The 25,681-nt window shown below is 52.7% G+C and overlaps 1 protein-coding gene across 6 annotated transcripts in view; it reads left to right on the forward strand.

Moving 5' to 3' along the window:
- Positions 1-25,293, forward strand: part of PTPA (protein phosphatase 2 phosphatase activator) — a 29,001-nt gene extending 3,708 nt beyond the window's left edge. Inside the window, exons 3-11 of one of the 6 annotated variants that reach the window (XR_012631870.1) lie at positions 623-709; positions 5,512-5,637; positions 6,403-6,520; positions 8,046-8,145; positions 9,318-9,442; positions 9,952-10,052; positions 14,627-14,734; positions 16,391-19,503; positions 19,647-20,510. Coding sequence is in view for 5 of the 6 variants with exons in the window: in XM_074891543.1 (XP_074747644.1) it covers positions 623-709; positions 5,512-5,637; positions 6,403-6,520; positions 8,046-8,145; positions 9,318-9,442; positions 9,952-10,052; positions 14,627-14,734; positions 20,517-20,591 (840 nt within the window). In the remaining variant the exon portion in view is untranslated. The other 5 variants (XM_074891547.1, XM_074891548.1, XM_074891544.1 and 2 more) reach the window with 5 other exon arrangements.
- The last annotated feature ends 388 nt before the right edge of the window (positions 25,294-25,681 follow it).

A 25,681-nucleotide genomic window follows, 5' to 3' on the forward strand; every position in this document is an offset into this window, starting at 1 on the left:
CCTGGGTTTAAGGACTTGCTCCTGGTCAGGATTTCTGTGCAAGAGCGGCCTGAGGAAGGAGAGGTGGCAGCATGCTAGGCTGGTGTTTACAAAGACTTAGAGCTGTGGAGCTGCACTGAATATGATGCTTCAAAAGCAGTGAATTTAAAGAGAAGAGCAGTGAGGAGCCTGGGCTGTCTCCCCCTTCTCCATCATGAGTGAGCATGGGAGAAGAATGAAAGGAGGAAAGGGTTGATAACAGTGTGGGTCTGGGAGAAGCAGTGCAGAGCGGGATGTCTAGTCACAGCTTAGACTGCAGAGCCAAGGAGTTTGAATTTCACCTGATAGGAGGCAGGGAGCTGAGGGAAGGATTTTGGGGGCGATGCAAGCTTTTTTAGGATTCTCCTCTCTGTAATTTTTACAGTGATGCAGAGTTCTTAGTGCAATTGCCATCTGCCTCTGAGGTCTGCCGAAAATAGCAGTAACCTCTCAGTAAGCCCTGCACCCTGGGTGTCTCCAAGAAAGCAGCATTGTGTGCTGGGAAAGGTTCCCTTGGCGTGCAGGAGTGCTCCCATGCCACGCTGCTTGTTCAAACGGACTGTGGGCATTCACTAACGCCCTGCTCTCTCGGGTGTGTTTGCAGGCTTATGCAGATTACATGGGCTTCATCCTCACTCTGAATGAAGGTGTCAGGGGCAAGAAGCTGACCTGTGAATACAAAGTTTCAGAGGTAGGAGAAGATTTTTGGATCCCTTGTTTCTCCTTTTCTGTCTTTTTTTTTTTTTTTTGACTCTACAGTGAATATTTCCTAGGCGAGGAATGAGTTGGCAGTTTATCTGGGAGACAGGGAGAATAAATGCAGTTGGCTTATGCTGCTGGTGAAAAGGAGGATGAAGAAAGGACGTGTTTTGACCCTGTTTTCTCAGTCTGGCTTCAACCAGCGATGTGTTGAAGATGTGGTATTCCCTCCTGGCTGCAGGCAAAAGGCTGAGATGTCTGTACCGTTCCTGCTCTCCCACTGCCTTTCTGTGGGACCTTGGGCAAGTCACTTGTCTCCCTGTCCCTGGGTGGGAAAGGACAGACATCCTCACTGGAGTTGCTGCTGGCCTGAGGCCTCTCTGGGTGCTGCTGGGATCTGCAGAGCATGTGGTGGCCACCAGCTTCGCTTCTGTCTTGCACACTGGATCCCCCTCCCTTGTTCTGCATTGCAATGAGGAGATTCTTGGGTATGTTTTTACTGTTCAAACTTAGCACAGCTGTGCAAGAAAGCTGGGAATGGTCTAAAAAGATCCAAGCAGAATGGGAAGCAGGCTGGGCCCTGTGTGTTTATAGCTTATTCTGGTGCAGGAAGGCAGCCCATGACGATCTTTAACCTAGTCATTTATGTCTGAAGCAGGCGTGTTAAGCCCAGCCTTCCCTTCTAGCAGCCAGTGTGTGAATGAGAAACTTGCTTGTAGTTCATGGGGGGGATGAGGGATAATGAATCCCTCCCTAACAGGCTTTGTGTCCACCTTTTGTTCCTTCAATTCAGTAGAAACTGCTGTCAAATGCTGCTCTTGCTTTCCACTGTTTGCATTTCACCTTTGAGTTTTGTCTTTGTCATGATCTCGCTCATTCCCAACCATTCACAGAGCAGTTCTAGGGAAACAAAGCATTAAAAATGAGCAAAACAAAGGGGGGAAAAAACCCACAAAACCTCTTCTGCCAACTCCTTTGAGCTGTCAGCTATCTAGGAAAAGCTGTATCTGTGCTGTGTCCGTGCAGCAGATTCCTCTTGGAGTGAATGTTTTCCATCTACTGTCCCAGTCCAGGTGATAAACAAGAGACACGATGCCGACTGCTTGGGAAGTGTCAGGGAACATGTCTCATTCCCTGCGCGCTGAGGAGAGCAGAAGCCTGTGACTTGAGGCACAGGTGGAGCATCCCCAGGGTTGCCTTGTTGATGAGGTTGCCTGTTCACGCGGGTTCGTTTGTAGATCAAACTGCTTATCTGTGCTTTTAAAGGCTCAGCCCCTTGTGGCCTCTGCTTGCATCTCTGCTCTGCTTTATTCTCTTTTGCTGTACCTGCTGCTGATGTGCTTTTGTGCCGTCCCATCTTCTTCCCTGATCAAATGCTGGGGACGCCTTCCTTTGGCAAATGACCTCCTGGAATCCTTTCTGCTGAATGCGTATCCTCTCCGCGACTTACCGGTATTGCTTTGCCATGGGAAAAAAAAAAAAAAAAAGAAAGTATGGTCTGCTCTGCTTTGAAAGAGACAGCTTAATGGTTTCCAGAGTAGCGTGTGTCGATACCAAACTGTCTGCTGGAGCGAGAGCTGGATCCTTTGGGGGCTGAGCCCCTTTTGAGACTTGCTGAGCTTGCTCTGCTCTTACTGAAAAATTGCATGGAGCTGTCTGGGGTTTTGCTGGAGGCATCTGACAAGTAGTGATAGCGGAGCTGTTGTTTAGGACTGGCGTAGACACTATGTCTGGCACAAGGTTGTATGACTGATAGGCTGTGACCTGCCTTCTCCTCCTGGAGGGAGCGCTTTTCACGCGGGGGATCCATGCAACGACTGCTGGGGCTGCAGCCTGAAGCAATTTTTTAAAGCTGTGTCTTTGATCAGAGGAGCAGTGCAGCAAGGAGAAGGTTAATTTTGGCCATGCCAGGAGCAGACCTTCCCTTCAAACAGTTTGATGCACTGAGGGATCTTGGCCAGCCTTGTGGCTTGCAATGGTTCCAGGAGGGGAGTGGGGGAAGCAGCAAATGCCCCAATTTTAGCAGCTCCCTGCTCCGACAGGGCCCCACAGGGACAGGCTTGGTCCCCGCGGGCAGCTCTGGCTGCTGTGATGCCTTCTCAGCACCTCCGTCTGCCTGGCCCCTGCTCTTGAGAGATGCTGACAGGTCTCTGCTCTGCAGGAGGCTCTGTGGTTTGCCTTTGGGACCGGTGGTAGACTCAGGGTCAAGGGGATGCAAAATCAGCACAACGAGAAGAGCAAGGAGAGTCGGGGGCGGGGGGGGGGGAGGGGGCGGGGAGGCTGCCCTTGCTTTGATCACTGGAAAGGTAAAGCAAAAATAGAGCTTAAAAACCCAGCCAGGCAAAACAAGGCTGTGGTGGTGCTGATGGTTGTGTTCCCGTAAGCTCTGCTCTTCCCCTACTTCTCCCCCGCTGGGGTCAGCCCTGGATGCACAAGTTTCCTCTGCTGGACAATGGGAAGCTGCTCCTTTAGTAACCCCCTTTTCAAAGGGCCTTGAACCCAAAACAAGCCACATCTCTTTAATTATTTATTGGCGTGGCTGAGCCGGCAGCTGGGTCCTGCTCTCCCGTGTTCAGTGGGGCTGGGCTTTTTAATCCCTTTAAAGCAAGCAGTGGGGAAGGGGAGGTTCGACTCTCATGCTCCCCAAGGCCTGCGGGCAGATCTGGGGAGGGGGAAGGAGCCGCTCCTTGCCAGCCATTTATCCAGGCAGCACCGAGTGCTCACTGAGAGGGGTTTGAAATACGGTGGCTGCTCGTAATGAGCTGCTGGTGCTGGCGGATAAATCACCAGCACGATTTAATTATTTAATGCAACCCAGTGCTGGGAACGCTGTTGCTTAATTGGAGGGGAATGCAGTAGCCAGGAAGTAGAGCTGAGTCCAAACCTGGCCTGGTGCAGTGGGGAGATGCCGGGTTTCTGCAGCATTTTGGGCAGCAGGGAGCTGAAGCAGAGGGGGTCACGTTGCCTTGGTCCACTCGAATCTGGGGCACTGGCCCATTAGTGGCTCCAGCTTGCAGCCTCCCCAGGGCACCCAGAGCTTCTGGCCTCCCATGTCCCTTGGCACTTGGGTGTTTTGTGCTCCTGGGGTGCTCAGGTCTTGTCTTCTGTTGCAGTCTCTAGCCTGGCTCAGTGGCCAAATATTGAGGTCTCATGGGGTGGGCGGATCCCTCCCCTGCCTGATCCTGCTTCCCGCTGGTTGATTCCACCATGTCCTTGGCTCTGGAGGAGCCGCTGTCTGGGGGAGGCTGTGTCTGCCATGAGACCCTTCTTCCTGGGAGTGGGGGGCATGGGGAGCGATCCGCAGCTGGTTCAGCAGCAGCACGGTTCTGCCATGCCTGTCTCTCTGCCCACCCCCTTCGAGTGGCACTTCAAGGGCTAGAAACTTGCTGGGCTCGGCTCTTTCCTCATCCTCCCGGCAGGCAACGTGAAGAATTGAACCACAGCCCAGGAGACCAGCCGGCTTCACACGGTCGATGCCTCCAGCAAAGTCAAACCAGCCGCCGCTTCTGCTGTCCTCTTTGTCCCCTTGAAGGAGGAATCCCCTCTTGAGACAGAGGAGCCTACATTGCCCGGGGCCTGGCCAGCTGCTGTGGTGGCTGACGGCTCTCCAGCTGCTTGGAGTCGGGTGAGGAGAATCCCTGAGCCTCTGGCAGGCTTGACCAGTTGTCAGCAGAGCCTCCTAAAACTGATTGGAGCTGCTTAAAGCGCGCCTATGGTGTTGCCTCTTGGTGCGTGGGGTGTGGCCGTTTCCCAGCTGTATGGGCAAGGCACAGAGGAGGCTGCGTGTGCTGGCCAGCCCTGGTCATAACAGTACAGCTTGCGATATCATGCTGTATCGCCTGTTGCACCTCTCTCCTTTTCCTTTGTGGCCACAGCAGCGCCGCCTCCAGTCGCTCTCGTGCATCCTACACAGGTTTCTCACATCCTCCTTCCAGCACTGGGTGTAAGAACTGTGGCTCTGTTGTCTTGCAGTTGCATTTGTCTTCCCATCAGCTTTGTGTTTGTATTGAGACGTTTCTCTGAGAGCCAAGAGCTTCTCATGCTTGCTGTGATGAGGCCACTGGTGGGCAAACCAGGCTGCCTCTTCCCCTGGGTAGGTACAACCTGGGTAAGTTGTATTTTGTCACGTGCACTGGGTGTCCCTGGGTTGGAGCTGCCATGGCAGTCTGGTTAGTCTGAGTTTGAAGCAACAAGAATCATGCTGGGAAGGTTGACTAGCCGTTAGGCCCTGCTGCGCTGGGTGCTGCACAAATGCTAACACCATCACTGCTAATCCTGACTCCTAAGAGACACTTCAGGACAAAGATTAGAGGCCTTGAGAAGGGCTTCTTAAATCACATCGTCAGTCACTGGTGAGGATATACGGTAAGTGCTGTGCTGTATCCCGGGGGGAATGCAGGACCCTCAAGATGCAGAGTCTGAGTTTTGTGTTGGATATCCCTGAATTGTGTAGCACTTCCCTGTCTCTCAGCCCTGTGAGCCCTACAGCTAGGAGCTTGCTGTAGCTCCAGAGGTTTTAGAGCATAGTGCTGTTACAGCTCATGAAAGACTGTGTGGGCGACTGGAGAGCCTGCCTCAGGCTGGGCTTTGTACTAGGCTGATCTTCTGAGGGGAGGGATGGTTTTCCTGGCCCCTCTGCATTTTGGGGAGGGTTGGCACATCCTGTTTCCGTTTGTCACCCTTGGGAAGGATGATGTGGGCTTTAACGACTTCAATCCAGGGCAGAGATGTCGGAGCCTGATGGACTGCTCTGTTTTATGTCACCATGACCCCTCATCTTCTGTGTCTCTGTAGCCCATTGAAAAGCTGGTGGCTCTTCTGAACACTCTTGACAGATGGATCGATGAAACCCCGCCAGTGGATCAACCTTCTCGCTTTGGGAACAAAGCCTTCAGGACCTGGTACGCCAAACTAGACCAGGTGAGCCTGTCTTTCACGTGTAGTGAAAGCTGCTACATGCAGCTCCTACAGAAGGGCAGCGTGCCCAGCAGGAGTAGCAGAATGGCTCCCTCACTGTGTGGCAGCCAAGCAGCCTACAGAGGAATTGCTCATATAAGCTCTGAAGGCTCCATCTCTTGATATCCATCACTTACCCCTGATCTGGCACTGTCTTCTCCTGTGAGAGCGTACAGGCTACGTAAATGCCCTTGGCTGGGTCTCCCAAGTCCTGGATGAGCCATGAGGGCCCCCCAAACCCAAGGAACTCCTTTGCTTTTTAACTGCCCACTGTGTCTGCTAGCTGATGGGTGACACACACAATCAGAGGAAGGTTGTGAAACTGCTCGACTTCCTTCAGCTCGGAGCACTTGCCCTGCACCAAGCTCTGGAGGCAGCACAGGCCCAGCAGCAGTGAGCTTGCAGGTGGTCTGCTGCTCTATGATGCTTTTGTCCTGGACATGACTTAGTGGCCAACTGGGTTGATGTACTTGGATGGTGGAGCTTTTTTTTCCTCCAGGATGTGTGTGGCCTGGGTAAGTGTCAGGACAAGCTCTCCCTGAATTGCTCCATCTCTGGAGTTGACTTCTTCAACAGGAGAATTTGCTCCTCTGTCATGCTGGCTCTGTCCACTGTAGGAGTGCACCATTGCAGCTCCCACTCTGCAACAGCGTCTGAGCAGAGGGTGACTTGTTCCTGGGAACTGTGACAGATCTGCACTCACTTGAGGGAATCTTTTGTGTCTTTCAGGAAGCAGAAAAGTTGGTGGCAACAGTGATTCCCAAGCATTTGGCTGATGCTGCACCAGAAGTGGCCGTGTACCTGAAGGAGTCTGTGGGGAACTCCACCCGCATTGACTATGGCACAGGTACCTGGGCACGCGCGCTGGCGAGGCTGGACTCCCTCGGGTAGTGGCCCTTCGGAGCCTGGTGCTGCGTTTATTTAAATGTGTTATTGCTGGTATTTTGAGTGTCAGCTTGAATCAAACACCTTCCTTCTGGGGCCTCCTCACCTCTACATCTAGTGTGGGCTGTGACTGAGAGAGCTGGGGCTGGGAGCAGGGCTGTGCCAGACCTATGACACCCTGTTCACGTCTCAGCTGAGGAAATATGAACCAAGCTGTGCAAGCCCTTCTGGGATAAGCTGTAGGAGCTGCTTTACCGCATACAGCAGTCCTGTACCTGCTGATCTGCAGTAGGCAGTTTAGAGGGATAAAATACAATTGCTTGAATTGGAACTACAGTGGGAACCAAGTTCGTGTTCAGTGGGAGGTGTCTTGAGGTCTGGTGCTTCCTAGAAGTGACACCACTGTTTACAGAGGGACTTTGTAATCTGAAGGTAGAAGCATTTTGCACCTAAATTGATACTGAATTGCAGGTTGAAGTAACCACACTGGCTTTAGTTAGACTAAATCCAGAATCGTCTATGTGCTCTGCTCCTCTGTCTGGAGGGCAGGTGTGTCCTCACCAACAGGCGGAGAGCAGAACTGTGGGTGCGAGGAAACACAACTTTAGACCTGGGCAGGGAGAGGACGAGGAGGACGTGAGTAAAAGGATGAAGAGCTGGAGGCTGTGCAGTGCTTGCCAGGAGAGCTGCGGCTCGCTGGCACCAGGGGGAGATGTTGTCTTTGGAAAGGGACCCACTGGCTGGGGTTTTGTCAGCTTGGGGAAGGAAATTCAGCCTTTCCTCCCCTCCTGTGTGTCCCAGGCCAGAGGCCCATGTCCTAGCACAGTGGCTAGACTGTAGGTACACTTTGTTCCCACAGTGGGATCTGCACTTCTCCACAGCATGGAGCTGCTGATCTTGTACTCTCCCTTCTTCTGTGGTCCCTTTCACTAAAAGACATTTCTAGGTTTGCTGGTTGTTTCTTTTCATTGCTGTTAACTGGGGGACCAAGCTGCAGAGGCTCAGCCTGAGATCCTGGTACCTTCTGGGACGGACTGTTCCTGGCAGCGTCATGGGATCTGCATCCTTCTGACAGCGAGATATTTTTGAAGTGGGAGGAAATCTGTTTACTTGCAGATGTGAGGTTCCCTCGCATCTCCCGAGCAGATGACTCTGCGGTGCTACACTTCCCCTGCTGTGCCAAGCTCCTGGGAAAGGCCCTGCCTTGCTCCCAGCATGCCCAGTGCTGGAGCTGTTTTTCCTCAGGAACTTCTTATTTTCTCAAAGTTAATAATCACCTTATGAGTGTCTAGAAGGTATACTTTGGGTGGGTGCTGCGTGGGGATGAAATATTGTCAGCTCATGGCATTAATAAGGACAATAGGGATGGGGCTCTTGAGATGGGGCTGTGACTGATGTGATTTCTGAAGGGCCATTGTGCCCACAGAAAGCTTGTCCTGGGGACCAGAGACACCAGTGTCATGTCTCTTCATGTCTTTTAACTCTAGGGCACGAAGCTGCATTTGCAGCCTTCCTCTGCTGCCTCTGCAAAATCGGTGTGCTCAGAGTGGATGACCAGATGGCCATCGTCTTTAAAGTATTTAACAGGTGAGGTAATGGAAGGAGAAGGACTGGAAGCACTGGGCTGTTTGAGGGTAGGTCCCTGACAGTGTCCCCTTCCAGCTGAGATGTGAGCTGTTACTGCCTGTTCTGCATGCCAGGCTCCTCTTGAAGTCTGGGCTGATTGTGCCCCCTTTCTTCCACCCATTCGCACCAATTTGGGAGTAAGAAATTATAAAAGCCTCCTCCTGGGGTGTGAGCTGGGAAAATAAGGGCCTTCTACAAAGTTGTGTACGTAATTAGAGAACGTGAGTGCTGAAGAGTTTGCTGGCCTAGGGAAAAAGGGCAGAATGGGAGAACTGAAGACAAATTGAAACAAAATTAGGAGGCAGATGTACTTTTTAATGGACTGTGTTGGTGACCCATTTTAACTATCTCCAAAAGAGGTGATAGCACCTTGTCTGTTAGGGGCTGAGTGTCCTTCTGGAAAGTTACTTTACTTGAGCACAGGTTATTGTGCTCTGCAGAGGTGTGTGGGTGAAGCTCTGTGCTTTGTGATGGACAGGAAGATCTGATCAGAGGATCTAACATCTCTTCAGGCATTAAAAAACCCAAACATCTACGAAACTGGCAGGCCTCCACTGCTCCTAGATGTGTTTCCAGCCCAGGAGGTAGAGTTGGTAGTGATGAAACTGGTGGAATGGGTGTTTGGAGTCGAGAGATCTAATCCCAGCTGTATCACTGTTTGGTGGCATGGAAACAAATTCCTTCAATAGTACTTCCAGCTTTAATTTTCCACCTGAAAAGTGGAAGTAGCAGTTGCTGCAAGGTGGAAAGCTTTCTGAGCTCTTTTGGAAGCTGTTGAAGGAGAGCGAAGTGTCAGTGTTTTCAAACAACAGTGGAGTGGGGAGAGATCTGCACCAACATAAGACGCTGCAGATAAAATAACCCCCTGCCACTTGATTTCTTAGTGAGTCTGGTGTAGAAAAAAAACAACCCAATTTTTAAAAAGTGCTGGTATTTGTTACTATACGTACTGTCAGGCTGCTTTCTCTGTCAAAGGAGCTGAATATATATCCTATGTACTGTGCTGGATGTGCCGGTCCTGCTTGCAAGCGAGAGTTGTGTCCCTCTCCAGACTGATTGTTCTTGTCCTCGTGTAAGTCAGTGAAGACAGAAGAAGGTCTTGGCTTAACCCTTCCTTCTCTCTTTGGTCTCAGGTACCTAGAAGTGATGCGAAAACTTCAGAAGACCTACAGGATGGAACCTGCTGGCAGCCAGGGCGTGTGGGGCTTGGATGACTTCCAATTTCTACCTTTCATATGGGGCAGTTCCCAGCTGATAGGTACTAACAAAAATCTTCTCGTGTCCCAGCCTGCCCCCTGCCCCATCTGTCTAGGTTGCAAAGATGATGGGGCTTGGGACTGACTTTTAAATTCAAATATGTCAGATTTGTGTATAATACAGCAGAAGTTTGCTTGGGGCTTGGATTTTTTTTTTTTTTTTCCTCAGCTTTTCAAATAAAGCTAGTTGCTTAGGTTGGGAGATGGAAGGCTTTCTTGTACAGTACATCTGTCTGTATTGCAATGACTACAAGCTTTTTAAAAGGAGAGTCTTGGTTTTGGTGCTAGAAAACACATTTTCTGCCCTGGGGAGTTTACCAGGTGCTCTCACAGCTGAGGTACTCGAGTGGGAGATGAGATGGAAGGGAACAGCTCTGTGCTGATTTCTGAGAAGCTCTGATGGGAGGATCATGTTTCTTCTGGAGAAGGGGCAGGACAAGACCTGACTGAACTTGATCTCAGAAGGGGGGTGGCACACAGGTTACTTCCTATTGTCTCTTACTCTTTTTAGACCATCCAAATCTGGAGCCTCGACACTTTGTTGATGAGAAGGTGGTAAATGAAAACCATAAGGACTTCATGTTCCTGGAGTGCATCCTCTTCATTACAGAGGTGAGGACTGGAAGGTTTGTCCCACAGGGAGGTTCTCTTGACATTAGATTCTTGGCTCTGGCTGTGGTTTTCTCTTCCTCCTTTGCTCTCATGGAACTGTGCGGATGAACCATTGTTGCATGTCTGAGGTGCTCTCCTTGAATGAGTTGAGACAGGGATGTTGAGAGGAAAGTATAATTAAGCTAGATGGGCTGTGGATTGCAGCTGAAGGGAGCTGTAACAAGAGCAAACAAATAACCTTGGATCAGTCAGTGGGAACTTGAATGGAGAAGGCTGGTGCCTGCAAGTATGCGAGGAAGATGAAGTCGGAGCTGCAAAACGACTGGGCTTGCCAAGATAACCTCCCTTCCCTCCAGCTGTTGGGTGCTGCCTGGCAGGCCCTGGGCCTCCTTTGCGTAGGGCAGGCTCCCAAACCTCTGTGCAGCTTGGTCTCCTGCAGATTCTACCGAGAGAGTTGCCCATTAAATGCTCGCTATTTGCAAATGATCTAGATGGTGCTGAGATTCACCCACCTGGCAACACTCTCAGGGCCGGTGTTTCTGCTCAAGCACTGGAGGGCCCTTGGGTGAGGGACTGGGGATATTCAGCTTGTTGCCAGCCGTGGGCAGTGTTTCTCAACGAGGGAGCTCACGGCTTTCTGCCCTCAGCCGCCGTGGATGATCTGGCCCCCTTGTTTGGGCAGGGAGAGCAAGATCCACATGCTCTGTTGTGGTGAGGAATTTCTTGTCTCTGGCAAGAGAGAGTTGATGGGATTAATTTTGAAGGACAGTGTGGTTCTTTCCCTTTGTTCTGGTTGCTTCCCCCCCTCCCTTGCCTCTAATTTAGTGATTAGATGAGAAGGGAGGTTACAGAATACGAACTTAGCTTTTCATGTAGGAAATTTTCATAGGAGCCTTTGGCCCAAACCCCGGGAGGTGCTGTGTCAGGTCCTGCTGAATCTAGTAGGGTTTGTTGGTACTTAGCACCTCACAGGGTTTAACCCTTAATGCAGAGAGAAATCATGCCATGGGTAGTAAAAAGGTGCTGACGAAAGGGATCAAGATGGGGACAGGAAAGCAGGAGCCAAGGAGCTCTAAGATTTGTTTTAATTTGGGCCTCTGTAATATCCAGACAGTGCACTAACCTGTTAAAAACATAAAAACATACATCTTCTTGACGTGTGTGTAGAAAATTCTTCAGTGCACAGATGACACGTAAAGTTTAAAATACACAGCACCATACTGCTTCTTCAGGTCACTCTGCTTTTGCCTGCAGAATATTCGCTTTTTAGTAGGCTTTTAAAATAAGTGATTTCACTTCTTTTTCTGCACATTTGTTGAGAATATTGGAATTCAGTGTTTCTGCTGAGTTCCTGAGTGCCACCTGGTGGCAAGGAGCCCTCCTCTCGGGCCCTGCTGGCGTGAGCCGCTAAGGGATGGCAACAACCTGGATTATCAAATGCGTGGTGTTTTCAATCCATCTTCATGCAGGCACTGGTACCTTTTTGTAAAGATTTTGCTTTTAAAATTTGTTTTTTCTCTCCCAGATGCCTGGGAAGGCTGTTACTGCCACTAGGGGGGGCTGAGACAGCCTCGTGTGTCCTCCAAATGCTTTCTCTCCAAAATCAACAACAAAACAAAATAGCAGGGAAAAAGATAGAAGGGATTAAAGACTTTAATAAATGAACGATATTATTTTCTTCTGAGCTTGTCAGCTGGAAACAGCTCTCCTTTAAAGGTGTTAAGGATGTAGCAAACACCATAACAGTTCCCACAGTGGGTCTGGTACGTCTTACCGACATGAGAGCAGGTTTTGTTTCAGCAAGCTACAACCGAGGTAGGTTGTTTTCTTTCAGCCAAGAGAATATTCTCTTGAGCAGGTATTTTTCTCAGCCCCTGGGTGACGTTTCGGGGATATGAATATACACTGTCGTGGTGTTTGCCACGTGTATATTTAAACCTCAGGCTCTTCAAGTAGCAGCAAGATGATGTCCAGGCTGAACCCACGGAGGCATCCTTACAGCAGCACCACCCTGCACGGCGCGCAGGCACGGCAGCGAGCCTTGCGTAAGCTGGCCTGCTGTTGGGAAATCTGCGGGGTGGTTTTGGACCTGAATGTTTGGTTCTTGAATAGGGTGAGGTTTATGGAGCCGGCTGGGACTCGAGCTGTCCCCCGTGCTGCTGCCTTGCCTGCCAAACCGTGCTGTGGGGTGCGTGTGGTACCTGTAGGTGTGAGGATGAGGAGGGTTTGGGAGCATCTCTGCGGTGCCTGCTGTGCTAGGGGCTGTGGATGGCAGCGATGGCAGGGCTGTGTGTGTTTGTGCAGAAAAGGGGTGCTGGGTACGCCCCGGCTGTTGCGGTGGATCAGTGTGATCGCCCAGATGCTCCTCCGAGGGCCCAGGGCAGGCAGCAGGAATTTCAGCTTCAATCTGGCTTCTAAATTTGGAGGTTTGGGAAGGGAGGGCTCGGGTTTCGGCTGGAAGGGAAGGAGCTGACAGGAAAGCACGGCCTCAGCCGTCCCCCTCCCCCCGGCACTGACAGAGGAACCATTTACAAAAGGCCGATTCTCTTGGGAACCGAGAGGCAGGAACGCCGCGTCTGTGAGTAATTTCCTGCTCAATATGGCTGCTCTGACTCACTCCGTTCCCCTGGGGTCACTGCGGGACTGCAGCGCACTCGCTGCCTCTCGCTCTCCCCCCCAGCTCTCTCTCTTTGCCCTTTGTGGCTGGAAGGAGATGATTTTTTTTTTTTTTGGTTCCCCCCCCCCGCCCCTTGTCCCCTTATTTTTTCCCTCCCAGTTTGAAACTGTAGCCAAGCCATCCCTTGCTGGGTGCTGTGGGTGAGGAGGGCCTCGGTGGCGGCCGTGCCGGGTGCTCACACAGCCCCAGGCACGAGCGTGGGGCCGGCCAGCCGCGCTCACCTCCTCTGCACTCTCCGGCACGCTCGCTCTGGCTTGGGAAGGGGGGAGAAGCAAAGCACAGTGGTGGTGGTGGCTGATGCAAGCTGTGCCCCTGCGAAGGGCAGCGATGCTGGAGGGAGGTTTGGCGTCGAAACACACGCAGCCAAATCTCCCATACGAGGAGGAGGGATGCTTTGAGCGAACCGCCTGGCGCTGAGCTCCCTGGCAGCCTTTAACTTGGGTGCCCGCCGGTGCCAAATCCTTGCGCTTAATAACACGCCGGCTCCGCTGGGTAGTGTCGTGCTTTGTGTATCTGCGCGTTTCATCTTGTATCCGCAAGGAAAGCACGCACGGCCGAGGGGAGCGGGAACGGCTGAGCAGCTCATCCGTCATCCCCCAGCTCACGAGAAGCGCCGAGGGGAAGCGGGGATGCGTCTGCGCTCTCCCGGCAGGCGGCAAAACTACAGACCCGCTTCCCCCGGTGCTCTGGCCCTGAGGTCAGCAGGTTTGAAACACGTTGTTCTCCAAGCAGTGGGGTGTTTTGGGTCCCCCCCCACCCTTTCCCTCTCTTTCTCTGCTGCAGGCTGGTGCCACACAGACCTCGCAGAAGGGCAGCAGCAAGTTCCCAAAGCGGATTGATCGGCCTTGCTTGCTTTTACAGTAGGCAGAGAGGTGGATTGGAGGCTCTTTTTCCGCCCTCGCTCCAGGCCTGTGCGTGCGTGGAGGGAAGGGGTTAGTTGTTCGAGCCCCGAGTTGAGAATGAGAGTCCAAGAGATTCCTCTCTCCCCACGCTCCTTTTTAGCGTGAGCTCCGGCCTTGTGGTTTCTGATGTCATGGGAACTTTGCTCAGTCAGAGTGGCTGCGTTGTATTTCTTTTTCTCCCTGAGGGTCTGTTTTTGTTCATGGAGGAGAAGGAGAGACAACTACCCAGGGAATCTACATGCAACTGTCCCTGATTGCAGCTTCCCCCCTGCCCTCCCTCCTCCAAACCCCTCACCCTGGGAGGAGAAACACTGGAGTATTTAAAAAAAAAAAAAAAAAATTAAAAAAATGTAAAGCATCTGCTGCAAGCTAGCAACTCGCAGCTCTGGAGCCCATTTGGAGAGCAGGACTGGAGCATGTCCCCCCTGCTCCTGCCTCCCCCCAGAGCCCTCCTCTACTAGAGGCAGGTGTGGAGTGGGCTGCGGACACCGGAGCTGCTGCCAACCTGCGCTGCCCTCTGCATTCAGGGAAGGCAGCGGCCGTTGTCGCTGCTGCTTGTTGTTGTTCTGAATGGGGAATGAGTCATTTTCTTGGAAAGCCCAGCAGTGCTGCACTGGGAGGTTTCTGGGTAGAATAGGAACAGCGTTAAGCCACGCTCTGCTGGGGGGGAGAATGGGCCTTACATGGGGCTTTTTTAATGCAGTCATTAAAAGGGAGGTGTGCAGAGGGAGGTCTGATTAGGAAAGCGTGGCAGGGAAAAGGCTTAATTTTATCAGGGAAGGGGGAGAGCTGGATTGCCACGGCTTCATGTGATGTGGCCACAGCAGGAGGGAGTGTGGAGGGAGGGAGGGAAGGCGCAGTGAGGTGGCTGGTGCGTGGGTCACAGGGCTTGGTGGGAATGTTTGCTTGGAGAGAGTGTGAGCGTGAGTCACTGCTGGTGCACGAGCTTCCTGGCTGGCCCCGCTCCCTCAGCCCTGCTCTTGGGTCTCTTTCAGATGAAGACGGGCCCCTTTGCTGAGCACTCCAACCAGCTCTGGAACATCAGCGCCGTGCCCTCCTGGTCCAAGGTCAACCAGGGCCTCATCCGCATGTACAAGGCAGAGGTGAGCGCCGTGGGCAGGGGGAGGCTGCTCGGCCACATGCCTCCTCCCTTCCACTGCGCTGTGGGTCAGCTCTTCTCTTCTGCCGCTCCTTGGCGTGGGGGCCCCAGCACGGCCGGTCGCTGCCCTGTGCTGAATGTGGCTTGGGAGCCCTTGGCAGTTCAGGTGCTGCTGGCTAGAAGGAGGCTCCTGCCTGCCTAGTGTTTGCCCCCAAACCAATCCCAGAATGGCCATTCCTCTCAGACGTGATTTTTGTCATTTCTCGTCTTTCCATAGTGCAAGTTCCAAGTCTCCAAATTAGGGCTGATATCTTGTCCTTCTGGTCCCCGCACTGCTATTTTAGCAGCTGGAGGAGACTTAGTTTAATCATCCCATGTTTCAAGAGCTCCAGAGCAGGCTGAATGCTTCCCACTAATCTCCCCTCTCTACAAGTCCCATCCATACAGTGTGCTGGGCCGGCGAGGCCACAGCTCCCCCCCGGCTTGGCAGCCCTCCACCCGTCCGGGTTCTGCTGGCGCTGCCCCAGCAGGCTTTCCTGGTGAGCCCTGACCTGGGGAACCGGGCAGTTTTGGCTCTCCCTTATCTCTCCTTCCTCCTCGAGCTAACCCTGAGCTTGAGGAAGCAGGACAGGAACCGCCACATCTGGGCCTCCTGAGGGAATGGCTGACGGGCGGCATCTCTTGCTGGGAAGGATGGAACCGTGCTGCCTCTGCGGGCAGGCACTGGCTGCGCTAAAGACACTGGAGAAGCAGGGATGGTGCAGCTCCCTGGTTCACCCAGGGAGGCCGGTGGTGCTTGAAGGAGTTAATCCTGTACCCTGTGGTCTCTGCTCAGGTCAACCATGCTCCTGTTGCTGGGACATACGTTGCTGGGACGTAGGGCAGAGGCTGGGCGGGCAGCTCTGCTCAGACCCAGTGCACAAAGGGGTTAACTGTGCCTAACTTGGTGCGCTCCCTCCCCCAGCCCTTCCTCTGCACTGCACATCCTGTGTTTAGGTTCCAGGCCACATACCTCTCTAATCTGTGAGGTGTCACTCCCAGGCCCGCTGGCTCCTTCCGCCCCCAGCTCAGTTTTCCTCCCAGCCTCCAAAGAGGAGAAGCAGGGCTGGGGGTCGACCCCCTCAACTGGCTGCTCCTTGGAGGGGTGCCCCTGGGCTGCCCCTCCGGGACTGCCCCTGCTGACAGCTCCCTCACGGGCTGGAGACGCTGCCTGCGGGGAAGCCTTGAGCTGGAGGCGCTGGTGTGAGAGCTGGGGTGTCTGAAGGGAAGACCCCAGCCCTGGGAGCGCTGTTAAAGTGAAACAGAGGTCCCCTGAAACCTAGAGCATGATCTGCTGCTGCCTCAACAGCCCTGCCTTGCTCCTTCCTTTCCTTTAGACCAGTTCCTTCGCATGCTCTTTGGGTGCTCCCCTGGCATCCCTCATGCCCCATGCTGTTGGGGTGCCCCTGCCTGGTGCCCCACATGCCCTGTGCCCTATGGTTGTTCCCACCCATGTACCACATACGTGGCTGGAGGAGCTTGGCAGTGATGTGCCCATGGTGCAATGTGCATGTCCACTGATGTCTTGGGGCCACCATGTGCTGGCAGATCTCCCTGGCCTGCTGGGGACAGCACAGCTCGGGGCTCCTCTAGAGACTGGGAGATTCTTTGGCTCTTCTAGGTTCACTCCAGACACGGCCTTTTCTGGAAGCCTTGATCTGTTTTGAATAGCAGATGACATTGTGTGGAAATGCCAGATCCAGTACTGGTGGGTTTCTAGAAATATCTAGAGATGTAGCTGTGTCAAGGGGAGGATGCAAAAACTGCTAGGAAGAGTTATGACACAAATTTAGGCTAAGGTGTAGAAAACATTGAGTCAACCAAAGCGCTTTAAATTTAGTGTTTTCCTCAAAGAATATTTGTAGATCTTAAAGGACTATTCCTAAGCACATGATCCTCATGCAGCGGTGTCCTCTCCTGGCATGGCATGGTGTGTGTGTCCATCTGGATGGGCAGAGGAGAGGGGGCACTGCTGAGTTCTCCCTGATTCCTTGTATCTGCTCTGGGGAGTCTCCCACCCTGCTGCTGGCCCAGACAGTTCCTCCCTGGCTTGGGAGATGAGGAGCATGGACATGGCAGTGTGGCTGGGCAGAGCTTTCAGTTATGGCCTGCCTGGCCGTGCAGGTTTTACCGATGTTTGCAACTAGAGGATCTCTTTGACTGACTTTCTGGGAATGACACAATGTTCAGGAGTTGCTGAGGCTTCACCCTTTGAAAACTAAATCCTTCTGGGTGTTTCAGGCTAGGCACCCGCAGTCACTGCTGAAGATCTTGTCGGTTTGCTACTGGCTCCTGGAGCAGTTTCTGTAGCTTCAATGTAGCTACAATGGTATAGCTTCACCATTGCAGTCTTTCTCCAATTAGCCCCTGCCAACATTAGCAGAAGATAAGTGAGCCAACAGCCCCCAGGTGCTGACATGGGTCTTTGTCCAGCTCAAGACAGGCATTTTCTGTGGCAGAGCTCAGAGTGTGTGGTAGTAAAGAGGGAAGGTTTGGGCTTGTGGTGTTGGTGTTGCTTTTTGTCTGACTGGCTAAGGTGAGAGCAAGATTTCCTTTTTGTTTTTTTGTGTTTTCTTTTTTCCCCTCCCTTCTCCCTGCCCCTCTGATCACCCGTTGCAATTAGATCAGGTGAAATCAGACACTCCAATGGAGGCTTTCGCTCCTTAACATGTCTGGGAGGGCTGAGAAGTGCTTGGTGCCGGGCGGCGCTGACCGTGACCAGGTTTTGAGTGGAGACAGCAGCGGGGCGAAGGGGTCACTTGCTAGAAGCAGACCAGAAGAAATCAAATGCTCACTCGCAAACTGCCCTCGCTTAGTAGGAGAGGGGCAGTCCCCAGACCTGGTTCATTTAAAAAAGCATTCTGGATGCTTTATCTCTTCTCTGTCCCCTCAATGGGATGACTTTAAACAGCCAACAGAAAGCTCGGGTGCGTCCGTGTGGCTGGGAGCTCTAGTCTGGATCCCCGCACTCCCTGTGCTTGCTGCGGGGTCTGTGGATGGGCAGTAAACTGAAGACGGTGTTTCTTCAGCTCTGTGTGTTTATGAAATCTCAAATGTATCTATTTATGATATAAATATAATGGGTGAAGATGTGTTTGCTTGGAAGTGCAAGGGCTTTTCTTATTCTCTCCATCAAAGGCGAGTGAAGAAGTCGACAGAATAGAGTGTGGTTAAAGCAGCAGCCTTGATGTCTTTCCTCTGAGCCTGCTTTTGAGTCTCCTGACCTTTCCTTCTCTGCTGCAGTCAGTCAGGAAATACTTTCCATTATAACTAATCTAGTCCCAGTTCCATCTTTAAAGGTTGGATTTGATGCATGAATCTGCTCCCCCAGTTGAGTCCCAAGCAGACCTTCAGCATGGTCAAGATGGTGGCAAGAAGAAAATAAGCCTGTTCCATCCATTGAGCTAGTGTTGGCTCCATCAGTTTCACCCACGAGTGATGCAAGGAACATCCTGTCTATTGGCACCTCTAATAGTCCTGTAAATTTGTGCTAGTCCTGCTGGATAGAGGAGGAGAAGTTTCTCTGCTTGTCTCTTCTTGGGCTGGCGAGGTGTTAAGTGGAATAGATACCCATTCTTCCCACTGGTGGTAAAATCTCTTCATCCAGAGCCCAAACCAGCCTGGTCTTCTGTGGGACTCCTTAGAGCTAGTCAGGCTGACATTTCTAGCTGTCAACATCTCCAATATTCATTTCTCTCTGTTCTTCCCTCACGTCACTGTTATCCAGCACTGCTTCCTCTGAGGATTTGTCTAAGTGGTTGTGCGGGGAGGTGGCAGCAGCTCTGAGCATTAGGAAGCTTTGAAGGTGATGTGCCCTGATGGTCACAGGACTTACTTCTCCTTGGTGCCTCGCCATGGAGGCCTGTGGTTTTCTGCATGGCTGTTACTCCCCAAAAGTGGATACAGCCATGCTGTACTTTCACCACCTCCGAACTTGTTTTGGCTCCAGTGTGCCTGGGAGCAGTTCAGTTATGCTGGGACCAGTTGTCTGACCTCTGGCTCCAAAGGGATTACCATAGGCCTGGGCTTCTGAGTACAAATCCTCCTGCTTGCCCATGACGACAGCACGAGGGCAGGCTGCCTGCCTCTGCCTGTGCCCTGCCTTGGGATGAAGAGCTGCCTGCAGCACACCGCTTCCTCCCCGTCCCCAGAGCTGGGATCTCCCCTGCTGCAGCGGGTTCAGCTCAGCCCCGTGGAGGGCACAAGGCTCCTTCCTATGGAAAGGAGAGTTGGAACTACGGCATGGTTCTTGCCTCCCTTTGGTAGGAGGGAACTGTGCTTCGAAGAAGTGCCTGGAGGAGCGAGCTGTGCATCTTGTCCCCAGGGTCTGCCTGGGAGGCTGCTGGTTGCAGGCAGGAGCCCGTGGGGCCTTGACACCCTCCTGCTGCTGGGTCTGCAGCTTGGGGGGAGCTGGGTGTCTGCCTAGCGCAGCATCCCATCCAGCCTGGCTCTGAGCAAATACAGTCTGTGCCGAGGAATTGCTGGGACTAGGTGAGCTCCTCTTAGTCGGTAGCTGCTGTGCTTTGGTTGTATGTACTTCCTACCTCCTGTAGAGTAAGACTCCCAGCAGCAGATCCGTGCCTTGGCTGGATACAGGGCGTTCCTCCCAAAACACAGGGCACTTGGGTCTCTTTTCTCCTCTTCATATCGTGCTGTCTAGGCAGGGAAGAATTGCCTCTCTGCCCGCAGTGAGGAGGTGGCCACCATCTCACTAGCCATGCCCCAAGCAATCTGGTAGGTGTGTGTCCCCTGCAGCATGGTGAGGTGGTCTGTGGCCCTTGTTTAGCACAGCTCCTCACAGCTGCCACGGCTGGTGTCAGCGTGGAGGCAGCTGCTGGGTTGCTGTACACATACCGCTGAGGGTCGTGTGTCTGCAGGTGAGGCAGAGTCTGTTCTCTCTGTGAGCTTTGGGCAGTCTGAATTTGCAATGACAGAAAACGGAAGCTCTGAGTGGCTCTGCCAGGTGAGTGCTGGCAAACTTTGATGTGGTTATTGACCAGAGTCACTGCCCTTCCTGCCCTGGCAGGGTGGGGAGCAGAAGGGGCTGTGCCCACGCAGCCCAGCTCTCCCTGTGCAGATCCCGGGCTTAGCTGGAGGAAGCAGCTCGGAGCTAAGCTGCTGTGTAGTGGACATATATGACCGATCTGTGATCCACCCTCCCTCTATCATTACTCTTCAATGGGGGGTGGGAATTTCTGGGGTGAGGGGTTGTTGGGGATAGGATCATATCTTAAACTATGGCAGCAAAGTCACTGGTGCTTGTCTATCAAAGAGCTGAGAATCTGGAATGCAGTTTGGGCAGCGCCTTGTGGCTGCAGGATGGTGCCTCGAAACCAAAGTGTGGGCCCTGTCCTGGGGAGGGAGAGTCTCTTCCCCGGGGGATTTCTGCAGTTCTCAAAGCGTTTGAAGGGTGAAGCTCTTCAAAGAGATCAGCTTGAGCAAGGAGAGGTGGTGAGAGAGAAAGCTGCTGACACAAACATGCCTCTTCTGCTCATGCTCCAGGCCTGAATTTCAGCAAGCGAAAGGCTCTGGCTGAAGGGGAGGGGATGGGGTTATGGAGTGTTACTGCCCTGAGAAGCCTGACGGGAATGTGGGGGGAGACATGGGACTGATCCTTCTGCATGCAGCTGAGCTGAGTGGCCCCAAGCTCGCCGCCTCCTGACCCGCGAGGCAGGATGTAGCTCTGGCTGCGTGCGTAAGGTGGAAATGTCTCCTGAATTCACCCCTCTTTATCTCCCCTCCTGCAGTGCCTGGAGAAGTTTCCTGTGATCCAGCACTTTAAGTTCGGCAGCCTGCTCCCCATCCAGCCTGTGACATCCTAAGGAGGCCGCGGGAGGAGTCGAGGCAGCGGAGGCGTAGCGCGGCGCTCTTCCTCCTCCCCTCACCCCCTCCTCGTCACCTTGCCCGTTACACACAGCCCATCCATTCCTGCACATCCTCATCGGCAACCACAGATCCAAAGCACTCGCCGGCCTTGCACAGGAGACGGGACCTGGAGCGGCTCCTCCTGCACGTCCCCAGCACGGGGATGTCTCGCCAGCGACCAAGCCGGGGCTGTGCTTCTCCACTGCGCTGCGTCCACGGGCAGCGCGACCGCCGCGTACGGCTCTGGGCATGGGAACGGGGTTTGAGTAGGGGCTGCCTTGCAGCAGAGGCCCTCTACTTCCCTTCCCAGGAGGAAGGGGGTGTGGAGGGGAGGAAGGCACGTGTGTATGTGTTGGGCAGTGGTAACTGCAGTTCCCCTTTTGAATTTCATTGAAGTTTCCTGTTGCTGTTTGGTTTGGGAAACCACTGCAAGGGGTGAAGTGTGAATCTGCACGTGGCTGTAGGCAGCCACCTCTGCTTGCACGGGGAGGTCTGAAATGGGTAAAGGAAGTTGTAGGGAATGTCTGTGGGTTGTTAAAAGCCCAGGGTGCCATCTCTCCCTTTTTCTGGGCAAGGAAAGCCCCCTCCCTCCATCTCTTCTGCAAGGTTCCCTGGGTCTTCCTTTCCCACTGCCGCCTCTTCTCTTGGGTGAAGCTGGGAACCTTCTGGGCTGCGGGGTCTGAGCTGGCTCTGGAGCTGGGGACGAGGTCCCTGGAGGGACCCGGCTCTGTGGGAACCGCTATGCAAAGACACCGCTTGAGCGGCGCCTGCTCAGGCTCCCTCTTAACGGGCACAAAACCTCACATGTTCACACACGTCCATCGCTGGGTCCAACCTGCCCTCTGCACTCCCCGGTTCCTCCTTTGTGCTTTGCTGCCCGGGGCTGGGCTGGCCTCAGTGGCACAAGGTGACCGTGGTTGCTACTGCTTGGCCATAAATTGTAGTGACAGCCCCACAGCAAAGGGATTTCCCCCCATGAAGCAGCATGTTCTCCAGCTCTTTTAGGGAGGCATCCCTGGAGCAAAGGCAGCATGAGCGGGCAAGCATGCAGCTTTACATGCATTTATATACTTGTGCTGGGAAGAAAAAGCATTAAGAGCCCAGGACAGCAGGTTATACCTGCAGAGAGCTCTTGTCCTTTGTCATTCCTTGCTGGTGTTGCTGTGCTGGACCTTGGGCACCTCCAGTGCTGCCAGCAGTGGCGTCTCAAAGGCAGGTGAATGGATGGAGACGTGGTCCAGATCGTACCAGCAGCATCACTAGGAGGGCAGAAACGGCTGGTGCTGGGTTTGGGATGAGCTGTTGTGTCCACAGGCCTTGACCAAGGTGGTTCCCAACTTTGCAGCTGGAGAGGGGATGTTTCTCTTGGGGTTCCCAGGCTGGGTGTGGGGTGGACAGGGCTCTGGTCTGGTGTTTGCTGGGGGTCAGGGGCAGCAGGGATCCTTTCTTGGGCACTCCCACAGACCACAGAAGGGGCAGTGGGGCTGCCCCCAGCCCGGCTGCTCGGCTTTCGCTGCTGCATTGCTTTACTGTTGGGAGGGGGGAAAAAAGAATAGCCTGCTTGTGAATTTTGTTTTTCTGCAATTTTCTTTTTGCCAAACCTACTTGCTCCCTCTTGTAAAGGTTCTTGCAGGCACTCAGGGGAGGGAGAGCAAGAAGAGTCTAAATTAAGAGGCAGTGGAATGCAGGTGTCTGCAGAGCTAAAGCAGAGCTTTCTAGCACTGCTACTGTCCTGTCTGCTCCTGGCTCAGCCCTGGGCGGCGGTGGGGGGCTAGGATCTCTTGAGCTGCCTGAAACAACTTTATAAACTTGCATTTTAAATGAAAATGGAAGACTAGGGTTAAGTCTTGTTTTACTCCTAAGTGGGACGTGTGTTTTGTCTTGGCTTTCCAAACGGATCCACTCCTGGAGCGGTGCTGGAGATCTGTGTGTTTGCTGGGACTTGATGAGTCCATCTCCAGTGCAGCAGTTTAGCAGCCAGTGCCTGGAGCGGGGACCCCAGGCGTCCCCACCTGTGCCCCCTCGTGCTGTTGCCTGGCTTTTGGCAAGTGTCACTGTGCTTTAAACGGCTGTGCAGCATCTGGCTGGCAATGGCTGAGCTAAAGCCCGTGGTTTCCCAAAGCAGCCCAAGGGTTGGGAATGCATCTCTCCTGGTCATCTTATGGAAATGGGGCTTCCGTGCAAAAGGGTGGGTGGAAATGTTGACATCCATGCATGGGAGGGACACCAAGAATGTGAAATACACCACCAAAAAAGGGTGGGGAGGTGCTTCTTTCCCCTGCAGCTGCAGCCACTGCTCCCTGGGGACGGTGTCCCTGGGTTTGGGACCTGCTGACGAGGTGAGAGGAGGCTCACATAGAGCTCTGTGTTTCTTGCTTGCCTGAGTCTGCACACCTGTCCTGCTAGGAATTTTTGGACTTCAAGCAGCTAATTATTGTTTGAGTCTTATCAGCCCGCTTGGGATGTGCCCCCGTCGCGTGGCAGTCAGCTGCCTGCCTCCCACCGATGTCCATCACTGCTTCTCGGGGCTCTGCTCCTCTCCTGGGAGGTCCACACACGTAGCAGCACCCAGGGCCGCTCGGTGTCCGAAGCAGCACTCCCCCACCTCCTCCAACATTGTGGTTTTAATTAAAAGTCTCTGTGTTTTGCACCGGTGACTCTGTTGGTCTCTCTCAGACTGGGATTTGCTCCTGCTTTCGGAGCAGAGCCAGCGAAGCCGATGGCTGGAGCCTTCGGCAGAGGGAAGAGGCTTTGTGGAGGCACTTGCCGTGTCGGTGGTTGATCTCTTGCACCAAAATTGACTCGTTATTTAACTGCATGAAGCAAGTATATCCAGTCTGTCTTTGTGTCTTTCTTAGGTGTCTTTCTGTCATATAGTATGTTTTATTTATTTATTTAACTTTTTTGGTGTGCCCACCCCCCTCTCTCCCAGCTTGGCTTTGGCAGGTAGGTGATGTGCGAAGCCTGTTTCCAGGGGCCAGCAAATACCTCTTGAAGATCAGAGACTCTCATAACCAAAAGACGTTTGAGCCTTGTTTCTGAGGCAGGGTGAGAACTGGAACCTTTTTTCTTCAGATGTTTTTCTTGTCCTGCTGTAGGGGCTGACTCAGGACTTCCAGCATTGGTTTAGCTCAGCAGCTTTGTTGGATTTATATAGAAAATTATACCTGGACCTTCTCACGAGTGGTTGGAGCTACCATAGATGTGCTTAGCAAATGCTAGTTTTCTTGTCACTGGGTTATATCTTCTCCGTCAACGCAGGCCAACTGTGTGAGTGCATGTTGCTAAAAGCGGCAGCAGCGTGGAGGGATGGATGGTGAGCAGAAATGTCATCTTGGATCACAGATGTTTTCTTTGAAGGCACTTGAATTCATCTTGAACGTGTCCCTTAGTGAACGTGATGCGCAGTGAAGGGGAAGCAGCCGTAGTGTGGGTTTCTCACCACCTTCCCGCTCAGCCCACTGACCAAGCCAGGTTTTTTTAAATTCAGTTTTCAGAACTGGATCCTTTGGGGTTGCAATACGTAGGCTGGTTCGTGTTTCTGTTTAACAGCTGTTGCCTTTACACAGGGCGTGTTTTGCAAATCGCCGTCAACCGTCCCCCATCTCCTTCTTTGCAGCCCTCCTTTATAAATGATCGTTCATGGCAGCCAGTAATAAATGAAGAGTTAAGAGAAGCAGCCTCGTGCGGTGATAGTAGTAAAAGAATAAAAAATAGAACTGTTTCATGCCATTGTTGCTGTATTAACTTGTCCCTGGTGTGCGGCTCAGTTCCATTACGTAGTGCTGGGTTCCTGCTATTAAATAAACAAAGAAGTCCCCACTGCAGGACCAGCATTTGTTGAGCAGCAGAATCTGAGCTGGCAGTTTCCAGGATGAAGATGTACTTTGTACCCCAAGGAACTGGTGTTGAACCACGCAAGAGCCCTGGATGCCGCGCTGTGTCCCTGCAACTGTGTTGACTTCCTTCCTGAGAGAGGGAAGGAGGCAGAAATGAGTGGGAGAAGGTGGAATTGGTGGTTAACGATAACTGCTAACGTAACCTGAACTCTCCCGCTGCCAGTGTGCCAGTGGGAACCTTCTACGGTTGAGAAGCTCATGGGGATCTTGTTGCTGTTTCAACAAGGACTCTCCTGGCTCAGATGTAGAATTTAACAGGACTTTTGGAGGTTATTTCATGCTCTAATAGCCAAGAGGAGAGATCTTCGTCCTTTAACGTTGCTTCCCCTTCGGAGGATCAGCACTCTTCCCACTGACATCAGAACGAACTCCTTGAGCGTCCCGGGGACAGACATGTCTTTCCCTGGACTGATCTTGTAAAAATTGTGCCAAGCTTCAAACTAGGATGAGCCAAATTGAAAAAGAGCTGCCTCCACATCAGATTTAGCGAGGGCTGAACCATGATGGGCATCTTCAGCTTGGAGATCTGCTTGTTCTGAAGAGCACAAGGCTGTGAGCAGGCTTCGGAGGTTAGAAAAGGCTTTTGAGGGGGTGGAGTGGGTGCTTCTGCTTGCTATAAAAAGCCTGGGCTTGGGAATGTCTACATCGGCCGGCTCTACGCAGGGCGTAAATACAGTTGTCACTAAAATTGGAACGAGTCACTCCCCATGTTCCCAGTTGCAACTGTAACACAGATAATAAATAGCATTGAAATCCCTCATCAGAATTTGGGCTCCTTAATGCTGGGTGTGTGTAAACCCATGGAAACAGGAGTGGGGTTGTGCGGGAACGGCGCTGCGGGGCCCTGACCCCGCCGGCACTGAGGTGTGTGTTTAAGTCCTCCTGATCACACACTCGCTTTCTTTTATAAAAATAGATTAAGGATGTGCTCTGGGATTTGCTGAGCCTATAAATGGAGGAAGGAGAGAAAGCAGAGGAGCAGTTCCTTATCAGTTCTTCTGTTTCTAAGACACCTGGGAGAGATAAACCCAAGCAGACTGCGCTGCACAAGTCAAGGTACCCAGAGTATCTATTTTGACATGATTTCCTCCCAGTTTTATGTGTGGGAACAGTTTTTTTGGAGAGGGTGAGTTTACAGTGCTGGACTC

This window comes from Strix uralensis, chromosome 21, assembly GCF_047716275.1.
Source record: "Strix uralensis isolate ZFMK-TIS-50842 chromosome 21, bStrUra1, whole genome shotgun sequence".
Taxonomy (NCBI): domain Eukaryota; kingdom Metazoa; phylum Chordata; class Aves; order Strigiformes; family Strigidae; genus Strix; species Strix uralensis.